The following is a 17,664-nucleotide window of genomic DNA, read 5'->3' on the forward strand; positions in this document are numbered from 1 at the left end:
GATGTGAGCACTTCTCCAAGGCTCATGACAAGTGATCTTTGTGGTTTCTAACAATGAACTGACATTGGTATAAGTGAGTATAGAGAAAAAGATAAGGGTTAACTTACTCTCTTCCCAAAAGATGGGGAAAGAGAGTAATACACAATTAGACAAGAGTACATATATCTAAGCAAGTAAAAACAAAAAACAAAAGATCGGGAATGAAGTGCGTTAGAGTCCTTTGGGGATGAGAAGACTTAGAACATGTTCAATTCCCATCAAATTAATCTAACTGACCCACAGAACCATCAATGCCAGACTTCTTCAGCTACCTCACCAAAGAAAACATCAAGGCAGCAATAATGAGCGTACCACCAATCAAAGCCCCAGAATTGGCCAAACTCCAAAACTGGGTGTGGAAACAAACTTGGCAGCAAGCCAGGAAACACATCAGAGCACTGTTTTTACAAATCACAGAGACTGGTCTAATCCCCAACAACTGGAAACAGGCACGTACAGTCATGCTTCCCAAACCCGGAAAGCCTGATTATACAGCAGCATCAGCATAGAGACCAATTGCTCTTCTTAACACGTTGAGCAAAATCTACGAAAAAATACTCACAAAGCATCTCTCCAAGCAGGTGGAAAGCAAGAGGCTCTTACATGAAGGCCACTACGGAGGATGTCCTAATAAATCAGGACACAAAGCATTAACTCACCTGGTAACCTGGATACGAAAGGAATGGACAAGAGGCCATGTAGTTGGAGCTCTATTTGCTGATGTAAAATCAGAATTTCCATCCGTACATCACCCCAGGCTACTGATCAAATATCTTAGAGAAGGAAGGCTTTCACAGCCAGAGTCTCAATTTGCTCAGGGCCAGTACGGTGCCCAAAAAAAAAAAAAAAAAAAAAAAAAAAAAAAATGAATTGCTCCAGTTTATTTCAAATGCCAACCTGAGTGTTGAACCGTTCGGTACAAGTTTTTTGAAAACCGGTCAAGTGTATACCTCGGAGGTCTACCAGCCAAATTGGTCAACCTGTCAGGTTGGCTGTTTTGCTAGAATCTGGCAGGTTGACCTGGCTATTGCCATAGACTTGCCCGAGGTGATTGTTGTTAGGCTGAAACGAGAGTTGTTGTGATCTCGTAGCCAGACTGATCTGTCTGTTTTTTTAAAAAAATTTGCTCGAAAATGGCCCAAAAAAAGAAAGCAGCGATCCATGAACCAGATGCCGATACACCGAAAGTTCATAAACCAAAGATCTACGCAAGATGGACTGAAGAAAACGAGGCGACAATGATTGATTTTTTGTTGAATGAGAAGGAAGATGGTAGGATATCGGAATCGGGTTGGAAGAGGCAAACGTGGGACCATTGCGCAAAGGCACTCGCAGGAACCGAGCCGCCCTTGAGCCTCAAAAAAACCGCTGAACACTGCTCGACGAAGTTTACAAAGGTATAGTGTTGATCTTATCTCACCATCTTTGATCTTAAAAGTCGCCATGTTGATTCGTTTTGGACCTTTTCTTGTTGAAGGTGAAAGGAGACTTTAAATCCATCAGGGAACTTAGCAAGTGTAGTGGAATGGGCTGGTGCCCGGTGGAGATGAAGTGTGATACTTCACCAGACGTGTGGAAGTATTTGATTGAACAAGACCCAAGCCGAGCGAAATGGGTCAACACACCCTTTCCACTCTTTGATAAGATGGAATCTCTAGTCGGGAAGATCCTGGCTTCAGCAGAGGACACTTTTGATCCGACTCAGGCCACATCAGCTCCGGTCACCCGTGCGAATAGTGAATCATTGGTCAAGGATTCATCTGAGCACGATCAGTCTCAATCATGGGATTTTGATTCAACATACCGGCAATACGACAGCCGAGAGGATGAAGAGGACTTCCTTGTGAGTATGATTTCGAGCAACGTATCGTTTACCAATTGACTAATTTAATTTGATTGTCCAGCACCAGATCGACTCTGAAATGGTGTTACAATCCGGTTTTGTTGGCACTCCAGCTTCTCGTTGTGCCTCTCAAGTACAACAACCCAATTTGGATCTCACCTCGCGCAAGCGTAAGGAAGATCATATGGAAAATGAGGACTTGTCCTCATCTTCTAAACCCCCGAACTCTCGACGCCGCCGGGGGAATAATGGAGCAGACGCACTTGACCTTTTTGGCGACAAGATTCTCATGGGCCTCAAATCAACTGTAGAAGAACCCCAGTCCAAAATTGATACAACTACGCTTCAAGCAATTGAAAAGATAGAGGCTGATGAGAACCTCAATGAGTTGTTTAAACCAAAAGCCATAACCATGTTCCTCCAACATCCAACAATGGCTGGAGGGTATATGGCAATCAAGAATCCTAAACTTGCTAAAGATGTATTATTAGAGATGCTGGATCAGCACACACAAAAGAAATGAAATCCATGAATTTTGATTGAATATATGCATAGTCACAAAAGCTAAAAGAAAACATTTGAGTTTGTTATCGGAGTTTTGTGTCATATGTATAATTTATATTTCCAAACTATCATAATCTGACTTGCCTTCCTATTCTCCTAGCTTCAGCTTCCTGCTGCTTCTTGTAGTCTGCCCACATTTGACTTGCAATCTCATCACGCCATCTTACTGCGTCCATATCATCGTTTGCTCTGTCTTCTACTTCATATATATCTGCCAAATTTGAACCCGAAGTGCTTGGTAGAGGGTTTTCAGAAAGAGCTTGGAATTCAGGGAACTCGGATGCAAGCTCGCTGCTGTCGTTGACACGGATAAAGTTGTGAATCACACACATAGCAGGCACTAATCGCACTTGAGTTTTGAATGGATAGTAAGTCCCATTTTCCATGACTTGGAAGCGCTTTTTGGACACCCCAAATATGCGCTCAATCACCATACGTGCACTGGAATGTTGTAGGTTAAAGAGCTCTTCTTTATTTGCTGGCCTGGATTTTGAACATGAGTCAGCATTGAAATTTGAACAATCCATGTTTTTTCAAGACATACCTCTTATCCTTTAGTCTGGACCACTCCTGTAGATGGTACCTAACTCCTCGATACAGAACTAGACATTTCCGGCTGAGACTGAAGCCAGCATCTCCAAGGTAATACTTGCCGTCAGGAACTGCCAATGATCGACGGCATGAGTCTTCCCACATAGAACTATCTGGCATTGTGCCAGTGTACCCCGGCATAACATATTGAAACATCATGTTGAAGTTTGCAGCTGCCAGCACATTTTGACTTAGATTTGATTTTTGGTCACGGAATCGAGGTCGGTCATCTGGTGAGACATGTACTGGAAGGTGTGTCCCATCTACTGCGCCCACACAATCCTTGAAGTACGGCATGAAGCGTTTGTCTGAAGAAAAGGCAAGTGGAAGCAAAGTGTGCACCGTTGGCTGTCGGACCAAGCTGGTGTAAAAACTACAACCATTGACAGCATCAAGAACTTTGTGAAAAACACTGAGTGCATAATTCAAGGATCAGTTACACAGTCACTTCAGGCAAAAACATACAAAGAGCACCATACCGTGAGATGGTGTCTGGAGACCTTTGAAAGCGTTCTTCAACTTTTCGGACAGAGTTACCGGTGATGATTGTGAATAGAAAAATCGCCATCTGCTCTTCTGCAGTCATGTTTATTGTATCTTCAAGAAGCCCTCGAGCTTTCAAATCATCCACCAATTTAAGGAATATGGGAGGTTTCATGCCCAGTGAATCATAAAGCCGATGTGGATTACTTGATTTCAAAAGCTCATCCAGCCATCCTTGCCCGGAAAGAATAGAGTTGTTCCGTACAGTTGGTGGTCTGCGTTGTGAATGTGATGTGTAGTATTGAGCAGCACCAAAGGCTGCGAAAGCAAGCATCTGTCTTTGAGCTAGTCGGCCTGCGCGAATAACGGGCATTTTGGATGTGATCGAGACTCGAGAGTGAGAGATAGCGAGAATTTTTTTAACTCCAGATCATCATTACAAAATCAAAAGTGTAGGAATCTAGCTATGTACAAAAATTGTCAGATCCTGAAACCCATGATCTGACAGGTTTCAAATCGGTCAAGATCAGGCTACCGAACACATGAAGATGTCAGACAACCTGCGAGGTAGACGTCGTCTACTCGCGCATGCGCAAGTAGACGCCTCTGAGGTGTACACCTGAGAGGTTGAAGGGCACCGAACGGGCCCTAAGTTTCTCTCGGTGATCTGGTAGCAATTGGGAATGGACATGGAGATGTCCCCCTAAATACACACACATGTGAGATAATGTCAACAAGATTTCACGTTGCACTTGCACTCGGCTTGGGGAAGCAGAATCTTTGGACTCACCCAGTTCCTGACCTGTTCGTCCCACACAAGAAGATGGTCATCCCAAGTGGGGCCAGCTGCCTCTTTGGCCTGGTGCACAAGTGACTCACGATCGCCAAAAATGGCAACAGGCCATTGCTTGAACATATGGGTGATTACTGGAGGCCGGAAGTCCTGATATACACCATGAAATTCAGAAGCTCAGCCACATGTGATACATATATCCATAATGCAGCTTACCTTGATAATCAAATGCAGACTAACCACCTTGCCTTCGTCAATACTGGGCTTACCGGCCTGGATGATGGCTTCCTCACGGGCTCTTAATACCACCGCCCGGCTATTGGCTGGGCAGATTCTACCGACTTGACCAATGCTTTGAGCATTCTGAGCTGGAATGACTCAGGAGCGCTTAGGCTGTGGTAAAGGTTGGAAGGCGGCAGGTGCAGGGTGACAAGCAATTGGGGAACCATCAGACCTAATTGGGGCCGTGGGCACCTTACAATGTACATAACAATCGCCGGTGCCAAAAGTTTGACAGCACTACGTTGCAGGTTTATCCAATTATAAGAAAACAGGTCAGAGTAATGCACTTCATTGCCCCATTTGTATTCATATGGTTCAGGAATCTAGACTTACGGACTTGCAATGTTGTCGTACACACCCAGCATGACCGGCAGCTTTGTGCTTGAGGGCAGTGGGGCCCAACGTTGGACGAGTGCACTTGTGTTGAGGAGGGGGGTGTTTCGTACGGGGGCGTTCTTTTTCTTCACGTCGGACAACAACCGCGCCAGCAATGTTCACCGGTGGTCCATAAGCAGAGGGGTTGTATTCAATGGGATATTTATTTCCAGCGTTGATCATGGCAATCTTGTGTTTGAGCTGGTTGAGATAAAACGTCCGGTAATAATGGCCGGAATTTGTGTTGCACTGAAAAAAAGGTGGGTTTAGCCTTTGGTCATTGAATAGAAGTGTCATTAAAACCCTCACCCGTATCTTGACGGTATCCTCACCGGCTGGAATGTAGATCAGTGATGTGTTCTTTGTAGCAGGACATGCATAAGCCCAACATGGCCTCCATGGCGTGGGGTGGGTAAGTCTTTGGATGGTGATACACGACGGTATTTTGCGCTGATGTAAGGCTTTTCTGGCATGACGTTCTTGGTGGTTGAGCAAAGCGAAAATTTGACAATGGGACCATATTGTGCAAAAGAGAATGCCTGTTATACTGTGGTACAGTTGGCGGAAAAGTCTTTGTGTTTCATCCATGGAGAAAGGTGAAAAAAATTTTGTGATCGATAAAAAAAAAGTTGGACGAGACGCGTGGATGACCACCTCCTATGGGTTGTAGGAGGTGGAAAGGGGAAGCGGGTACGGGGCTAGCCACACCCCTCCGCAGCATTCTTTGGTTTGGATATTCACACTAGAAGGATAGGTCAGATCCTGATATGTTTGTAACATGGGACAGTATCGTTGTGTAATTGTCATGTAAAATCACCTGATAATTATCACGTGATAATTATCAGAACATATACACCACAGAGGTGTCTTGGCCGGCTGTAGCCGGCCATGGCAGGCCAGCGGCAGACCGCCAGCGCTTGCATAGGGACAGGCCGTCTGTAGATGGCCCTCACATGAGACGTCTGCCAGACGCCTGCTGGCCTTGTCTGCAGGCCACCTGGATTTCGCCTGCAGGCCGCCTGGATTCTGGCTTTCAACAGTCAGCTGGCTTGATGGCCCGACACATTCACCGGGTCTTTCAGCTCTTGGACACATTTGGATTTTGGACAGGCGATTCAGGCTTTTGGGTGGGCTTAGCTCAGCTCAGCAGGGGCACACAAATTGGACAAATTGATTGATTGATTTCACAGTCACCATCCTCTATCTACAAATCTGGAAACAAGTCTAATACAAGCCTGATAAGAGACAGGGACTACGGAACATGAGAAAGACAAAGAAATCTTATAGAAAGACTCATTGTCAAGAACATAATGGGATACTAATAAGAATGTTGTATAAATTTTGTAATTGGATTGGTTGTTAATGATCACGCAGGAAGCCAAGGATAAAGATCAAAGTGAAACCACGACCAGAAAGCCGTCTTTAACCCCACTCAAAGCGTGTTCACCAGTTACGAGAACACCTGATATCATTATCAATGACGATATCACTCCTTCATCTACTTTGACCAATATCAATGAGCCGATGGAAATAGGAGAAAGTAAGGCTTTGTGGCCTAGTAATTTACCTCCATCGGGACCACAAACTAGTTACTCTGGTTTCAGCAGAAATTTCAGATAGGTAAAATCTAAAACAAGCTGGGTACCAGACAGTAGAGGCCAAAAAGCTAAACTCAAATTGATTTTGACTGATGATTGAGATCACGGTTCCTGTGGTATTGAGACTTATCATAAACCAAGAAAACATCAACATCGAGTCAGGACTTTGATAACAAAATCCAATATCTTTGCTCACCCATCAGCCAGTAAGAAGGATGCGATTAGATATATGAATGTGATAGGCAATTTTTTGGCTTGTCGGATAGCTTTTAACAGATCATCCAACTGACAGTCCAGTAACTTGAACGAGGTGGAAGTGCAGGACCTGGTCGTGAGTTTTGGAAGATAAACCACCATATACCCTAGATGACACAATAGGAATTAGGCTAGATCGTGGATAACATGATGTGAGTCCACATCCTTATGAGATTTTGCTTTTCACAAGAGTGATAGAAGTACAAAAAAACTGACCAAGACAATGGTATATGTATCAACCAATTTCTTGCCATCAAGAGGGATTAGTACTGAAAGGTTGATAATGATTACAAAGAGGTCGCCTAGGTTAGAGTCGAGATCTGATTACATTCCAGACTAAGTTCGATTTTGAGCTCATCCGTGGTGAGAGAACTGGATTGTTGTAAGCCTGCCTTTGCACGTGGGGTATGACAAGCTAGTCTAGGGAAAACAGCTGCATAAAAGACAAGGGTAGCACTATCTATGACGAGGTGCGTGTTTTCAGAGAACTCAAATGAAAACTCTTCAAGGCAGGATTATCAAGACTGACTACAAACAGGTGACAAAACCAATCATGTAAAGTGCCATTGCCCACCTCCATCTGGAAGGTTCTTCATTGAGAGCCAAATTACAGTACTGACTAGCCCAACATATAAGGGTAAGTATCAAGAGACTGTTTTTTCTTCATATTTGTTTGTAAAAGAAGCAAGAGCGGGAGAACAGACACTTACTGAAATCGAAGATAAACCTGTGTGTTTCAAATGCTCTAAAGCACGATGAGGTTGAATTAAACCGTCTCTTTTTGAATTTGGAGTGGAAAATTGACTTTGAAAGTTCATGCTATGCAGGAGGCCAGGGATGAACGTGTCACATTTGACCTAACCAATCTCTGGTGTTGCGGACTTTGCAACTTGAGTGATGTTTGTGGTTGGCCTCTGGTGGCGGTCTCCTGGCCTTTTGCAGGCGGATTTCTGCTTGGATCAGGCCGCATGGAGGATGCCAGGTGGCAGGCTGCCTGTTGTTGGCCTGCAGGCCGCTCCTCATTCTTAATTTTGGAAAGAATTGCTTGCCAGAAGTATGCCTGACTGCAGCCCGCATCCAGATGGCCTGCAGTCGGTCTTGAGGCCGATTTTTGACCTGACCATTCTCAGACGGTGTCAGGCCAATTTCTGACAAAAGACCCTCCCGTGGTGTACGAAAGTCCGATGCTCCCTGTTGATCAGTCAACGATCACTCCCAGAACTGATGATTTAGACCAGCTTACATTCCTGGTCTGCTTCTTGACCCCTAACCCTAACGAACACTCTGGGTTACTTCTTTGATCTCAAATTCACTACACGCATCACTCGCATACTTCACCATTTGGGCTTTCTCTGAATACCATCGCACACATGCCTATAGTCATGAGATCGATTGGAGCATACACTCGAGCGGAGTTTCTTGCACATTGGATGCTGTGATGGAAAGAAGAAGGGACCGGGTCTTCTGTAAGCACTCCAGTACATGTCCTATACGGGTCCAGTATTGGAGTATTGGGACAGGGGCCGTTTGCACATGGCTCAACGGGATAGCTGGATGGAATTCCAAAGGCTCGGTGTAAATTTTTCCATTATTGAGCTTTGATCAGGTCCAATGAGGCTCTTGATTCGGACCCGTTCGATTCACTGCTCATGATCCTGCCAGGTCACCAGGGCCCTGTGGGTATGGAGTGCATGAGTTACTTAAACCCTCTTGCTTTGCAAACATTGCTTCGGTGTTCCCCAGTTTTCTTTTCCCAATTTCTGCATAGAAGGCCATTCACTTCACGTATTCGTCTCTTAGCGTTATATCGACTTTTGGCATCCACTTGCTCCTTTCAATCACTTCTATATTTGTTTAAAGTTTCAATCGTTCAGCTGGTCAACTTAGTTCCACGCCTATCTGAACCGTCTAAAATGTACAATTTCTCTCATGGCGTCGCCGTCGCCGCTTCCATGTTACTCCTTTCGTTAGTATTTGCCTCTCCGCCTACGTCCCCTCATCCAAAGGGTCTCTTTACCAAGCGTAGCTCGATTACTGCCCCCCACCAGGGTAAGGGAACCAACTGGGGAGGAAACTGGAAAGGCGGGAAGTACGTTGATCCCATCTTTCTACCATGGATCTGAACAGGCCCCCCGTTTAACACTCTCTTTTCACCCGCAGCTGTGTATTCGCCTATTGGGATCAACCTGCGCGCTATCCGGAGATCGCAATGGGAGGTGACAACTGGGACGATGGGTTATATTGTGGAGCCTGCATCGAAGTCCAGTCGGGTCCCAATCCGCCAGTCGTGGGAATAGTGGGTGATAAATGTCCAAGTTGTGAGAGAGAAAGTCTTGATCTCGACCCGGAGATGTGGAGAAGAGTGAGCGGTGGCGCCAGTCCGTCAATCATCCCGATCAAATGGTATGTCCCTTGCGTCCAAATTCTGTAAACCAAATTATGGACGTGAAAGATTGACTTTAAACATTGGGATATCTAGGAAAGTTGTTCCATGTCAATTCAACAAGCTTCCGATGCTACTCGTGAAGAAAGAAGGCATGAGCCAATGGTGGTTTGCTGTCCAAGTCGCCCAAAGTGGTCAGCCAGTATTGAGTCTCAAATACCGACCCGTGGGTACACAGGCCTGGCAAAACACCAAAAGAGACACCAATTCCAACTACTGTAAGCAATTATACTTCCATGTTGACCTGATACCCACAGGAAGCCTCGCGCTCATCATCCCCTTGCGCTCCATTCTAGTCATGAGTGCAGGAGGGATACCTGCCGGCAAAGCTGCTGATATCAAGGTATGTTGCGCCGACGGAAAAACCGAAATTATCACCCCTAACGTCGACCTGAGCGGGCCTGGTGTCGTTCACGCTCATGGGAATTGCCCTCCATCTCTCTGAGATCCACGTTCTTTTTTCAATGTATATGTGTACTGCCCTTGTCATATGATAAGTACCACTCCAACTCTCGATATTTTTTCTCTACGGAACGTTGTTCGGAAATCTTGTACCTACAAATAACTCCACATGGTGCAAGACATCAATATAGTCAGTCCTTTTGTGGTCACTTTTGGATCTTCTTCATACGCAAGCACTTGTGATATGGCAAAGATTTTGGTCCAACATCAAAGCTTGGCGAAACAAATGCATGGTCGAACTTGAAATTTGAAAATCGCTGTGGGCGCATGCTCAAAACAATGGGACGTCTTCTGACACTGGGTCCTTTCTAATGACTTTATTCCAGATCGTCGCCTCGTATTCAAAAGATTCATTATGTACCTTGCAATCAAACAAAAGCTTGGCTTCTCTTCATGTCGCCAAGGACCTTTGAAAATACTTCACTCCTTTTTTTCGCCATCTCTTCCGAGTTTCTTTCTGATTGATTTGATGATTTAATGGGTTTTATGACTTGGAGTGTCATTGACAAGACAATTGATTCGGAACTCGTTCAATTCAATCTTGCCAAGTCATCAGATACGTTGACCGGAGGATATGAAGTAAATGAACCACTGAAAGCTTCTCCCTTTGCACCATTTGCCATGGCTCTCTTCAGCTCTTCAGCCTTCTTCTTGTTCCAATTCCTGCATAGATAGCATGCCAGCAATTTTGCGTAAGATCGCTTAATCTCTCTTTGAGCACTTCCCAGATTCTTTACAAATTTTGGTATCTTCTTCGTCTATATTAATTTTTATAAATAATTCCGCTTGTCCGAACTTTCAAAAAAGCATACACGGCCATTTTAAGCTTCTGATATGTGGAATTATTATCATCAGATCGCTGTCGCCGCTTCTACCTTACTTCTTTCGTCCGTATGTGGATTACTACCTACGGGACCCAATCGCCCGGGAGACTCTACCAAGCGCGTCTCAATCACTGATCTCCGTCGTGGAAAGGGAACTCACTGGGGAGGAAACTGGAAAGGAGGAAAGCAAGTTATTTCATGATATCCAAAGTTTCTTTGAGGTCCGCTCTGTGTGACCTAACACCTTTTACTGCAGCTGTGGATTTTCCTCCTGGAATCAACCCGCGCGCTATCCACAGATCGCCATGGGGGGCGACAACTGGAACTCTGGATTATTTTGTGGAGCCTGCATTCAAGTCCAGTCTGGTTCTAAAGCGTCAGTTGTCGGGATAGTGGGTGATCAGTGTCCCAGTTGTGAGAAAGAAAGCCTAGACCTCGACCCGGAGATGTGGAAACGAGTCAGCGGTGGCGCCACTCCAGGAATCATTCCGATACAATGGTATGTCCCTCGCCTAAAGTTTTCGTAATCTCTAGTATGGATTTGGCATTATCGACTTGAACTGATCGTATTCAAATTTCTAGGAAAGTTGTCCCTTGTCAATATAACAACCTTCCGATGCTTCTAGTCAAGAAGGAAGGCATGAGCCAACACTGGTTTGCTATTCAAGTTGCCCAAAGTAGCCAGCCAGCATTGAGTCTACAATACCGACCTACGAGTACAAAGGCCTGGCAAAACACCAGAAGAGACACCAATTCCAATTACTGTCAGTGATTCTACTTTCAGATTGATCCATTACTCGCAAGAAGCATTATGCTCATCGACAGCTTGCGCCTCATCTTAGTCATGACTGCCGGAGGGGTACCTGCCGGGAAGTCTGCAGATATCAAAGTAACCTGTGCCGACGGAAAAACCGAAATCACCACTCCTAACGTCGACTTAAGCGGGCCTGGTGTCGTTCGCGCCAACGGGAACTGCCCTCCATCACTTTGAGTTTCACGCTCGTTCTTCCAATGTACATACCAATTTTTTCATGTGATCAGTGATCCGCTCCGACTCTTGACTTCTTTCCAGAACACTGCCGAGGAATCTTGTACTTATTGTAGATATGTGTATACATGATGCAAGACATCAATTTAGCCAGTTTTTTGTGGTCACTTATGATGCTGTTTCGTGCACAAACTCGCTGACAGATGCGGAGACTTGCAATGCACGTTTGATTTAAAAATGTAGAACTTTGGTATATATCTACATGCATCACAGAAAGACTGATACCTTTCTCCCGCATTTCTAAGTGTCGCGCAGCATCTTGTAAAACAGCGTTACATTCCTATACCCGCTCTATCATCACCCGCTTCCGATAAAACCACACATGAGCCCCTCCATCGATCCATTCTTGTGAGGCGTGCAGGTGCACAAGAGTGCCTATGTTACTCTTGTGTCAGAACAAGCCGCTATCAGCAGGATATAATCCTAGCTTCTAGGAACTGTCCTATCACGGACCAATAGAACAACGACCCCTACATACGGGGTGGCATCCTACTAGGTCGTGGTTTGAGGGTGTTCCCAAAGGTAAGGAAGAGTAGGAGGATTGGTTCCACCAACCCTCATTCCTTACCCGTAGGACGAGAACAGCTTCGAGAAGTGAGGACTTCTCGACCGGAGAGGTGGGTGGGTTTTCAAACCAATGAGATCTCTAAAAGAGAGACTTGTAGGATCTCCAGAGTGCGGAAACAGGAAAGTGACGAGACTCGAGAGTGGTGGAGTATGGAGAGAAAAAAAAATCTGATTACATATCTCTCGCCACCACCCTTAAACTAAAATACGTTACAGGTGTGATCCAGCTGTCACAGGTGAATCTTTCCTCTAGAGTCTATCCGCACCTGTAGCTTTATAGCCTCTAGAAGTGTAAATTTAATCATGAGTGCCTTCGCGAGCTCTGGGCACACTGCCAAGAATTGAAGCAAGGCAAACGAAACTCGCGTAATCTAGAAATTTGGTAAGTGTCTCTTGAGATTTATCCTCATCTATTGCATCTTCATTCTAGGACAAGAAGCCATATTAAAATTTGTTTTCCCTTTCAAACAACCGTCCATCTTAGTTCCTTCTGGAGCTGTATACATTGATGGAAGACCTGGATTTGGAAATATTTTTGACTTGCTGCATTGCTAAATCACTCAAAGTAGCAACCAAAGAAAGTTGTCTCTGTATTCCTTCAGTTGCGCGCAATTTGAACCTCGATGGAATTGTTGTGAATGTTAAAGAAACATGGATCTCACTGCTTTGATAAGGCTAAAGGCAACACTTTCAATGCGAAATGTCTTTGTAACACCAGTGCAACATGCTCAGGCAAATACATGCAATTGACTGACTCCGCGGATACAATAATTAATTCATACTTTGCAATCCTCTCATGAAAACATTACATGGACATGAGATTTTGAAAGCTGAACCTTGTATTACATAATGTCAGATATAAGGCATGAAAGTGCTGCTTCAACTCCAACATCGAGATGAAAGGGTGTAGGCAAGAGAAGTAGAACATGATCGCCAGTAGTATTCTAGTAGTTTTCAAAAGCGGAGACTTAAATAAACGTAGCATTTACTGATCAGATACATACAAAAAATAATCTAAAAGTAAGACCACATCATTAGACATTATTCGCCGTACAGGTATCTTCTAGTTTTGTGTTGTTAGGAAATTTGCTGAGTGGATAGTGGAATGTGTACATTGTTAGGCTACAACTTGGGTAGAGAATCTTGAATGATGGGATTATTGCGGGCTAGTCTAGAAGTCTCAAATCAAGAACGCCGTATGATTGATAAGTATAATAATAAGTATGGATGAAGATAATGTGAACAGTGTGTTCAATCCTGTTAGAAGATGTGATGCCGAGCTGTTGGCAGAATTAGAAGGAGATGATAAGGTGTGAAGGATACTGATAACAAATCATAGTATCTGTCAGCGAAATGAAAATGACGATTTGTACGACTCATGCTGACCTGGGGAGATGTTCTTGAGGTTTACAATCCGAAGATGAACATATATAGCCTCTTGATAAAGATTTAGATTGAGGTCCTAATGGCCCATCATCGTAAAAGCATTCAGAACCGATACATGTCTGGTGCTAAAAACGTAGACGAGTGACAATGATTAGAATCTCAACATTGTTGGTCTGATTACATATGTGTGGGCTACTTACTGGGTTTGATATTGGATACTTTTGATCACCCCAATATCCCAAGAATTCCAACCAGCCAAGACCATTTGGGTCTTGGGCTGCTTGAGGAGTATCACCAGTGTAAGAGAAGCCGGCCTCATTTGAGTAGTAATATGCTTGGTAATTTTGTGTCAAGTCCCACAGATGGCCTTTGTCTGTGACATCATAAATGGGAATTTGAAGGCCTGTGTAGTTTTGAATGCCGACTTCTGGATACATCTGGAAGTGCAAGTGGTAAGGGAAAGTTTTCTGTTAGAATGACTGTGATGTGATAGTTATGATTATCGATAAACTACTTGCCCCATGAGTTCCATTCGCTGAATACACAATTGGACGGTTGTCTTTCTTCTCCAGGACATCAAAGTTGAAAGCGCCATTCCCCAAGACGACTTCTCCCCCGTGTGCCTCAGGGGCAACATATACTGGTTTTCCATCACGAAACCTGATCATTGTATGTTCCTGTGAGTACATGAAATGGTTTCGAAGAATTAGCTCTATATTGCGTATTAATTCTTTACATGACTCCTCATAAACTGACCCAGTCACCGACGTGATCACCGAAACGATTGTTATAGAAATAGTTGCCTTGATTATATGCGTAAAAAAATAGATAAAACACGTCCACCCATCCTGGTCCAACTTCAAATCAGACATGAATATATCTATCGTCAACTGAGAATATACGTACGATGTAATAGCTAACTAATATAATGGAGTACATACCCTGTTGTGACTTATCCATTGCGATGATGATGGCAGCAGCTTTTGATTTCCCAGTCGAATCGGGTGGTCCGACCCCGTACAGCCTGAGTATGGTTTTCAGTAATGAAAAGACAGCCGGGCACAGTCCGGGGTTTTAGGGAAGAAATTATGACGTCAGTACATGTCTTGATCGCTGGCTGGTAAATAACGGGGCATTACCAGGGATCTTTTGGCTCTTTGAAAATATCGCTTTGTGATGTAAGATAGACTTTACTCTGATCTGGGCCTTGTCCTAGTTTATCTGCGTGAAGATATGTTTCGGAACTTGAGCCCATGACTGATGGGAATTGGGGGATGACCGTATAATTAACTTCTGGTGCCACATTTGTTAAAAATGATTTGATATCCGCAGGATAAAAAATTTCCTAATGTTCAAATTTGCTTCAGATCTCGTATTACCGTTGATAGAAAACTTAGGTTGGTAAGGAAATGATAGCCGACCTGAGAGTGAAGATAGACGTAGGGGGCGAATTCGAGTGCATAACTCGGAAGGGTTTGATTGGGAAGGAAGTCAACCTTGGGATCAGGTAGGCTGAAGGCCCTTAGTTCAAGTAGTACGCTTGATAAAACATTCAATCCGATAAGAATATAATGAGAGTGAAGTCTGGTTGGACATGTGATCATTTTGATTTGCCAAAGGAAAGTAAGTGAGCTTGATGGTTGAAGATGAAATTGAATTATGTCGGGTGGTGTAGTGAAAGTCAAACCGTTGAGGTTGAATATGTTGGTTGGGGGGTTGAACGCTTTGTGAAAAGGGTACGAGAAGATGTTAATGAAAATGGAAGTACCTCGACATGTTCATTGCTCTGAGCCGAGCTTATAAGGAGATGAAAACTCATTGTTCAGTCAGTTTAATTATGAAGGCGATTCGGTATCATAAAAATGGCAAGACAGAACCTGCGTCTCATTAGAATCAATTTCCTTAATTGAATAAAGTTGTAGTTGGTCAGACTGATTTAGTCTTAGGAAGGAGGTGGGCCATATTCCATCTGATGGCAAATACTTGAGCTAACTTCTACTCGATAAACTTTTCAGCAGTTAGTACCAGCCAGTATCTGAACCAAATTCACGTCTGAGGACCATCTCTCTTCCAGCGGTACTGTGCTTCAGCTTATTCTAACATCTTTTGCCGGTTCAGAGATCATTGGCGGATCAACTAATGAATCACTTCGAATCACAGGATTGCCATAATAGACAGGTCTGAATTAATTCGGGTTGGTAAGTCAAGCGAGAGTTGAAAACCCCCGTAATGCAGAAACGACTAGTCTACAGCGGCACAGGGTAGGACATAAATCCAATGGCTTTTCAATCGAAGGGACTATCTTCACCAGACTTTCTAACAATTTCAGCACGCATGAACCAGCTGAGCTTTGCGAACAATGTGAGAGTGCTGTGGCAGAATCAAATCATCGGCAAAATTTAAAATTTAAGATCCTCAACAAGCAAGGAAAGACGTCGAATCATCATATATAGTTTACAACTATTGTCAAACTCCGCCAAGCGATCAGGCTAAGCTCTTCATGATGAGGTAGGTTTCCGAAAATTGTGATTCCATTTCATGCAGTCTTTGTTTACTAACCTTAAGCACCCTCATGAAGGCATTAACAATCCTCAGCCGGTCCCTTGGAGCTGTTGAGAATCAGGTACGCTGAAGTGTTTTGATGCACAAATTGGTAAGCTCTGTACGCTCCCCTACATACTGTTAAGGATGACACCGCGGGAATTAATAAGACCAAAATCCGATTGAGCGAAATTGCGGTGTCCGAGTCCGCAATTCCGCTCCATCGTGGATCAGTTCACAACTCGTTCGCATTATGTTCACAAGGGCAAGAAATACAAGAGTCAAAGACAAGCACTACGAAAAGAACTAAAGAAGGAGAAAAAAACAAGGTTGACATCAACTCGGCATCAAGACTTTTAGACACACCAGAAGTGTTCCCATATCTCGCACAATTTATCAAAGACACAGGCAGATTCAAATATTTGAAGACATATTTAGAGAATTAAAATTATGCAATCGTTTCTTTTCCTATGGCTTTGTTTCTATTTTTTTTGTCTCCATTCTAATTTCTTTTGTCTATAACTTCTGGGCGCGTCATTACCACAAGGAAACTTGTGTAAAGGCTTGGTAGTCCGATACAAAGTAGATTCAAAAGATGTTGTAAACTTTTATAGTACTTACATTAGACATACAAAAAGCCAGTCAGTGCGATATGTGAAATCAAAAGCACTTAAAAATACAAAAGAAGTTTTAAAAAAATGTTCACAAGTTTTCCTCGAGTTTCCCTGTCAATCCTATGTATATATACACAGCCGTTTCAACAAAGATTGATTTTCTTTTAAAATCTCGCCAATGTACAAAACACGGGTTTTGTCCCTCACTTGATTTTGTCTCTCCGCTAATTGGAAGATGGTGACTTCACACCAAAGGAACGACGTGTGGAGAGTTTCCATGGTCGTGGAGAGAGGGTGACAGGAGAGTAGAGTCTTCCCATGTCACGGCTAGTGACAGGGGAGGTGACCCGCGGGGGAGAAGTGGCGTCTCTGGCGTGAAGATTTTCAACCTTTAGACCACTTCTACTCAGCACCCACAGAGGATTACATTCTATGTTCTCTAGCCGTCGGAAATTTTTTTCTCTAAGTCTCACAATTTCTCTCATACAAAAATTTTCTTTTCTTTTTGACCCACTCACCTCCCTAGGCTAGAACCGTACTCTCTGGGTCCACAGGTCTGTCGGGCTTTGGGGTAGGCAGACACCGGGGGTGATCTGTTCAGGCTGATCCTGCGACGGTCCCGGTTGAGACCTACCCTCCCACAAAGCCCCCCCCCACCCTAGCATGTACTTAGTTAATTGTAGGTTATGTTAGCACGACCTGGGTTCAGGAAAAGATATATAAAGAAATATATACAATAGACGGGCTAGTCCAACCCAAATGTAATAGAGATGGAATACAGAAAATAATAAACCTGTAATCCAGTCTTGTCTTTGGGTTTAGCCGCTGCAGAGACAACTTTAACCAAAAAAAAGTTGTCAACCCTTCTTGAAACAGCTGTACACACAAAATACATGAACAAAGGCCCCTTTCAGAGCAAAGATTTACCTTTGAGAATGTTTAGCAAATCCAGAGTT

At 43.9% G+C, this 17,664-nt stretch overlaps 4 protein-coding genes across 4 annotated transcripts; 2 read left to right on the plus strand and 2 right to left on the minus strand.

The window, feature by feature from the left end:
* Window positions 1–4,250: 4,250 nt before the first annotated feature.
* MELLADRAFT_90093 (uncharacterized protein) lies at window positions 4,251–5,558 on the minus strand (the record flags this gene model as incomplete). The annotated part of the gene is made up of 5 exons (XM_007413285.1): window positions 4,251–4,463; window positions 4,530–4,681; window positions 4,793–4,832; window positions 4,929–5,219; window positions 5,280–5,558. The coding sequence occupies 5 exons, from the start codon at window positions 5,556–5,558 to the stop codon at window positions 4,251–4,253; spliced, it is 975 nt and encodes a 324-aa protein (XP_007413347.1).
* A 3,178-nt stretch (window positions 5,559–8,736) lies between these two features.
* Window positions 8,737–9,711, plus strand: MELLADRAFT_109181 (Non-catalytic module family EXPN; the record flags this gene model as incomplete). The annotated part of the gene is made up of 4 exons (XM_007413115.1): window positions 8,737–8,912; window positions 8,984–9,226; window positions 9,303–9,484; window positions 9,563–9,711. The coding sequence occupies 4 exons, from the start codon at window positions 8,737–8,739 to the stop codon at window positions 9,709–9,711; spliced, it is 750 nt and encodes a 249-aa protein (XP_007413177.1).
* Window positions 9,712–10,562: 851 nt separating this feature from the next.
* On the plus strand, window positions 10,563–11,543 carry MELLADRAFT_123229 (uncharacterized protein; the record flags this gene model as incomplete). Its single annotated transcript, XM_007413116.1, has 4 exons — window positions 10,563–10,738; window positions 10,809–11,051; window positions 11,135–11,316; window positions 11,395–11,543. 4 exons carry the CDS (start codon window positions 10,563–10,565, stop codon window positions 11,541–11,543), a joined length of 750 nt encoding a protein of 249 aa, XP_007413178.1.
* A 1,804-nt stretch (window positions 11,544–13,347) lies between these two features.
* Window positions 13,348–15,157, minus strand: MELLADRAFT_90096 (uncharacterized protein; the record flags this gene model as incomplete). Its single annotated transcript, XM_007413284.1, has 8 exons — window positions 13,348–13,489; window positions 13,554–13,678; window positions 13,754–13,990; window positions 14,099–14,230; window positions 14,310–14,410; window positions 14,495–14,577; window positions 14,693–14,898; window positions 14,975–15,157. 8 exons carry the CDS (start codon window positions 15,155–15,157, stop codon window positions 13,348–13,350), a joined length of 1,209 nt encoding a protein of 402 aa, XP_007413346.1.
* Window positions 15,158–17,664: the final 2,507 nt, after the last annotated feature.

This window comes from Melampsora larici-populina (genome assembly GCF_000204055.1).
Source record: "Melampsora larici-populina 98AG31 unplaced genomic scaffold MELLAscaffold_35, whole genome shotgun sequence".
In the NCBI taxonomy this organism is placed as follows: Eukaryota; Fungi; Basidiomycota; class Pucciniomycetes; order Pucciniales; family Melampsoraceae; genus Melampsora; species Melampsora laricis-populina.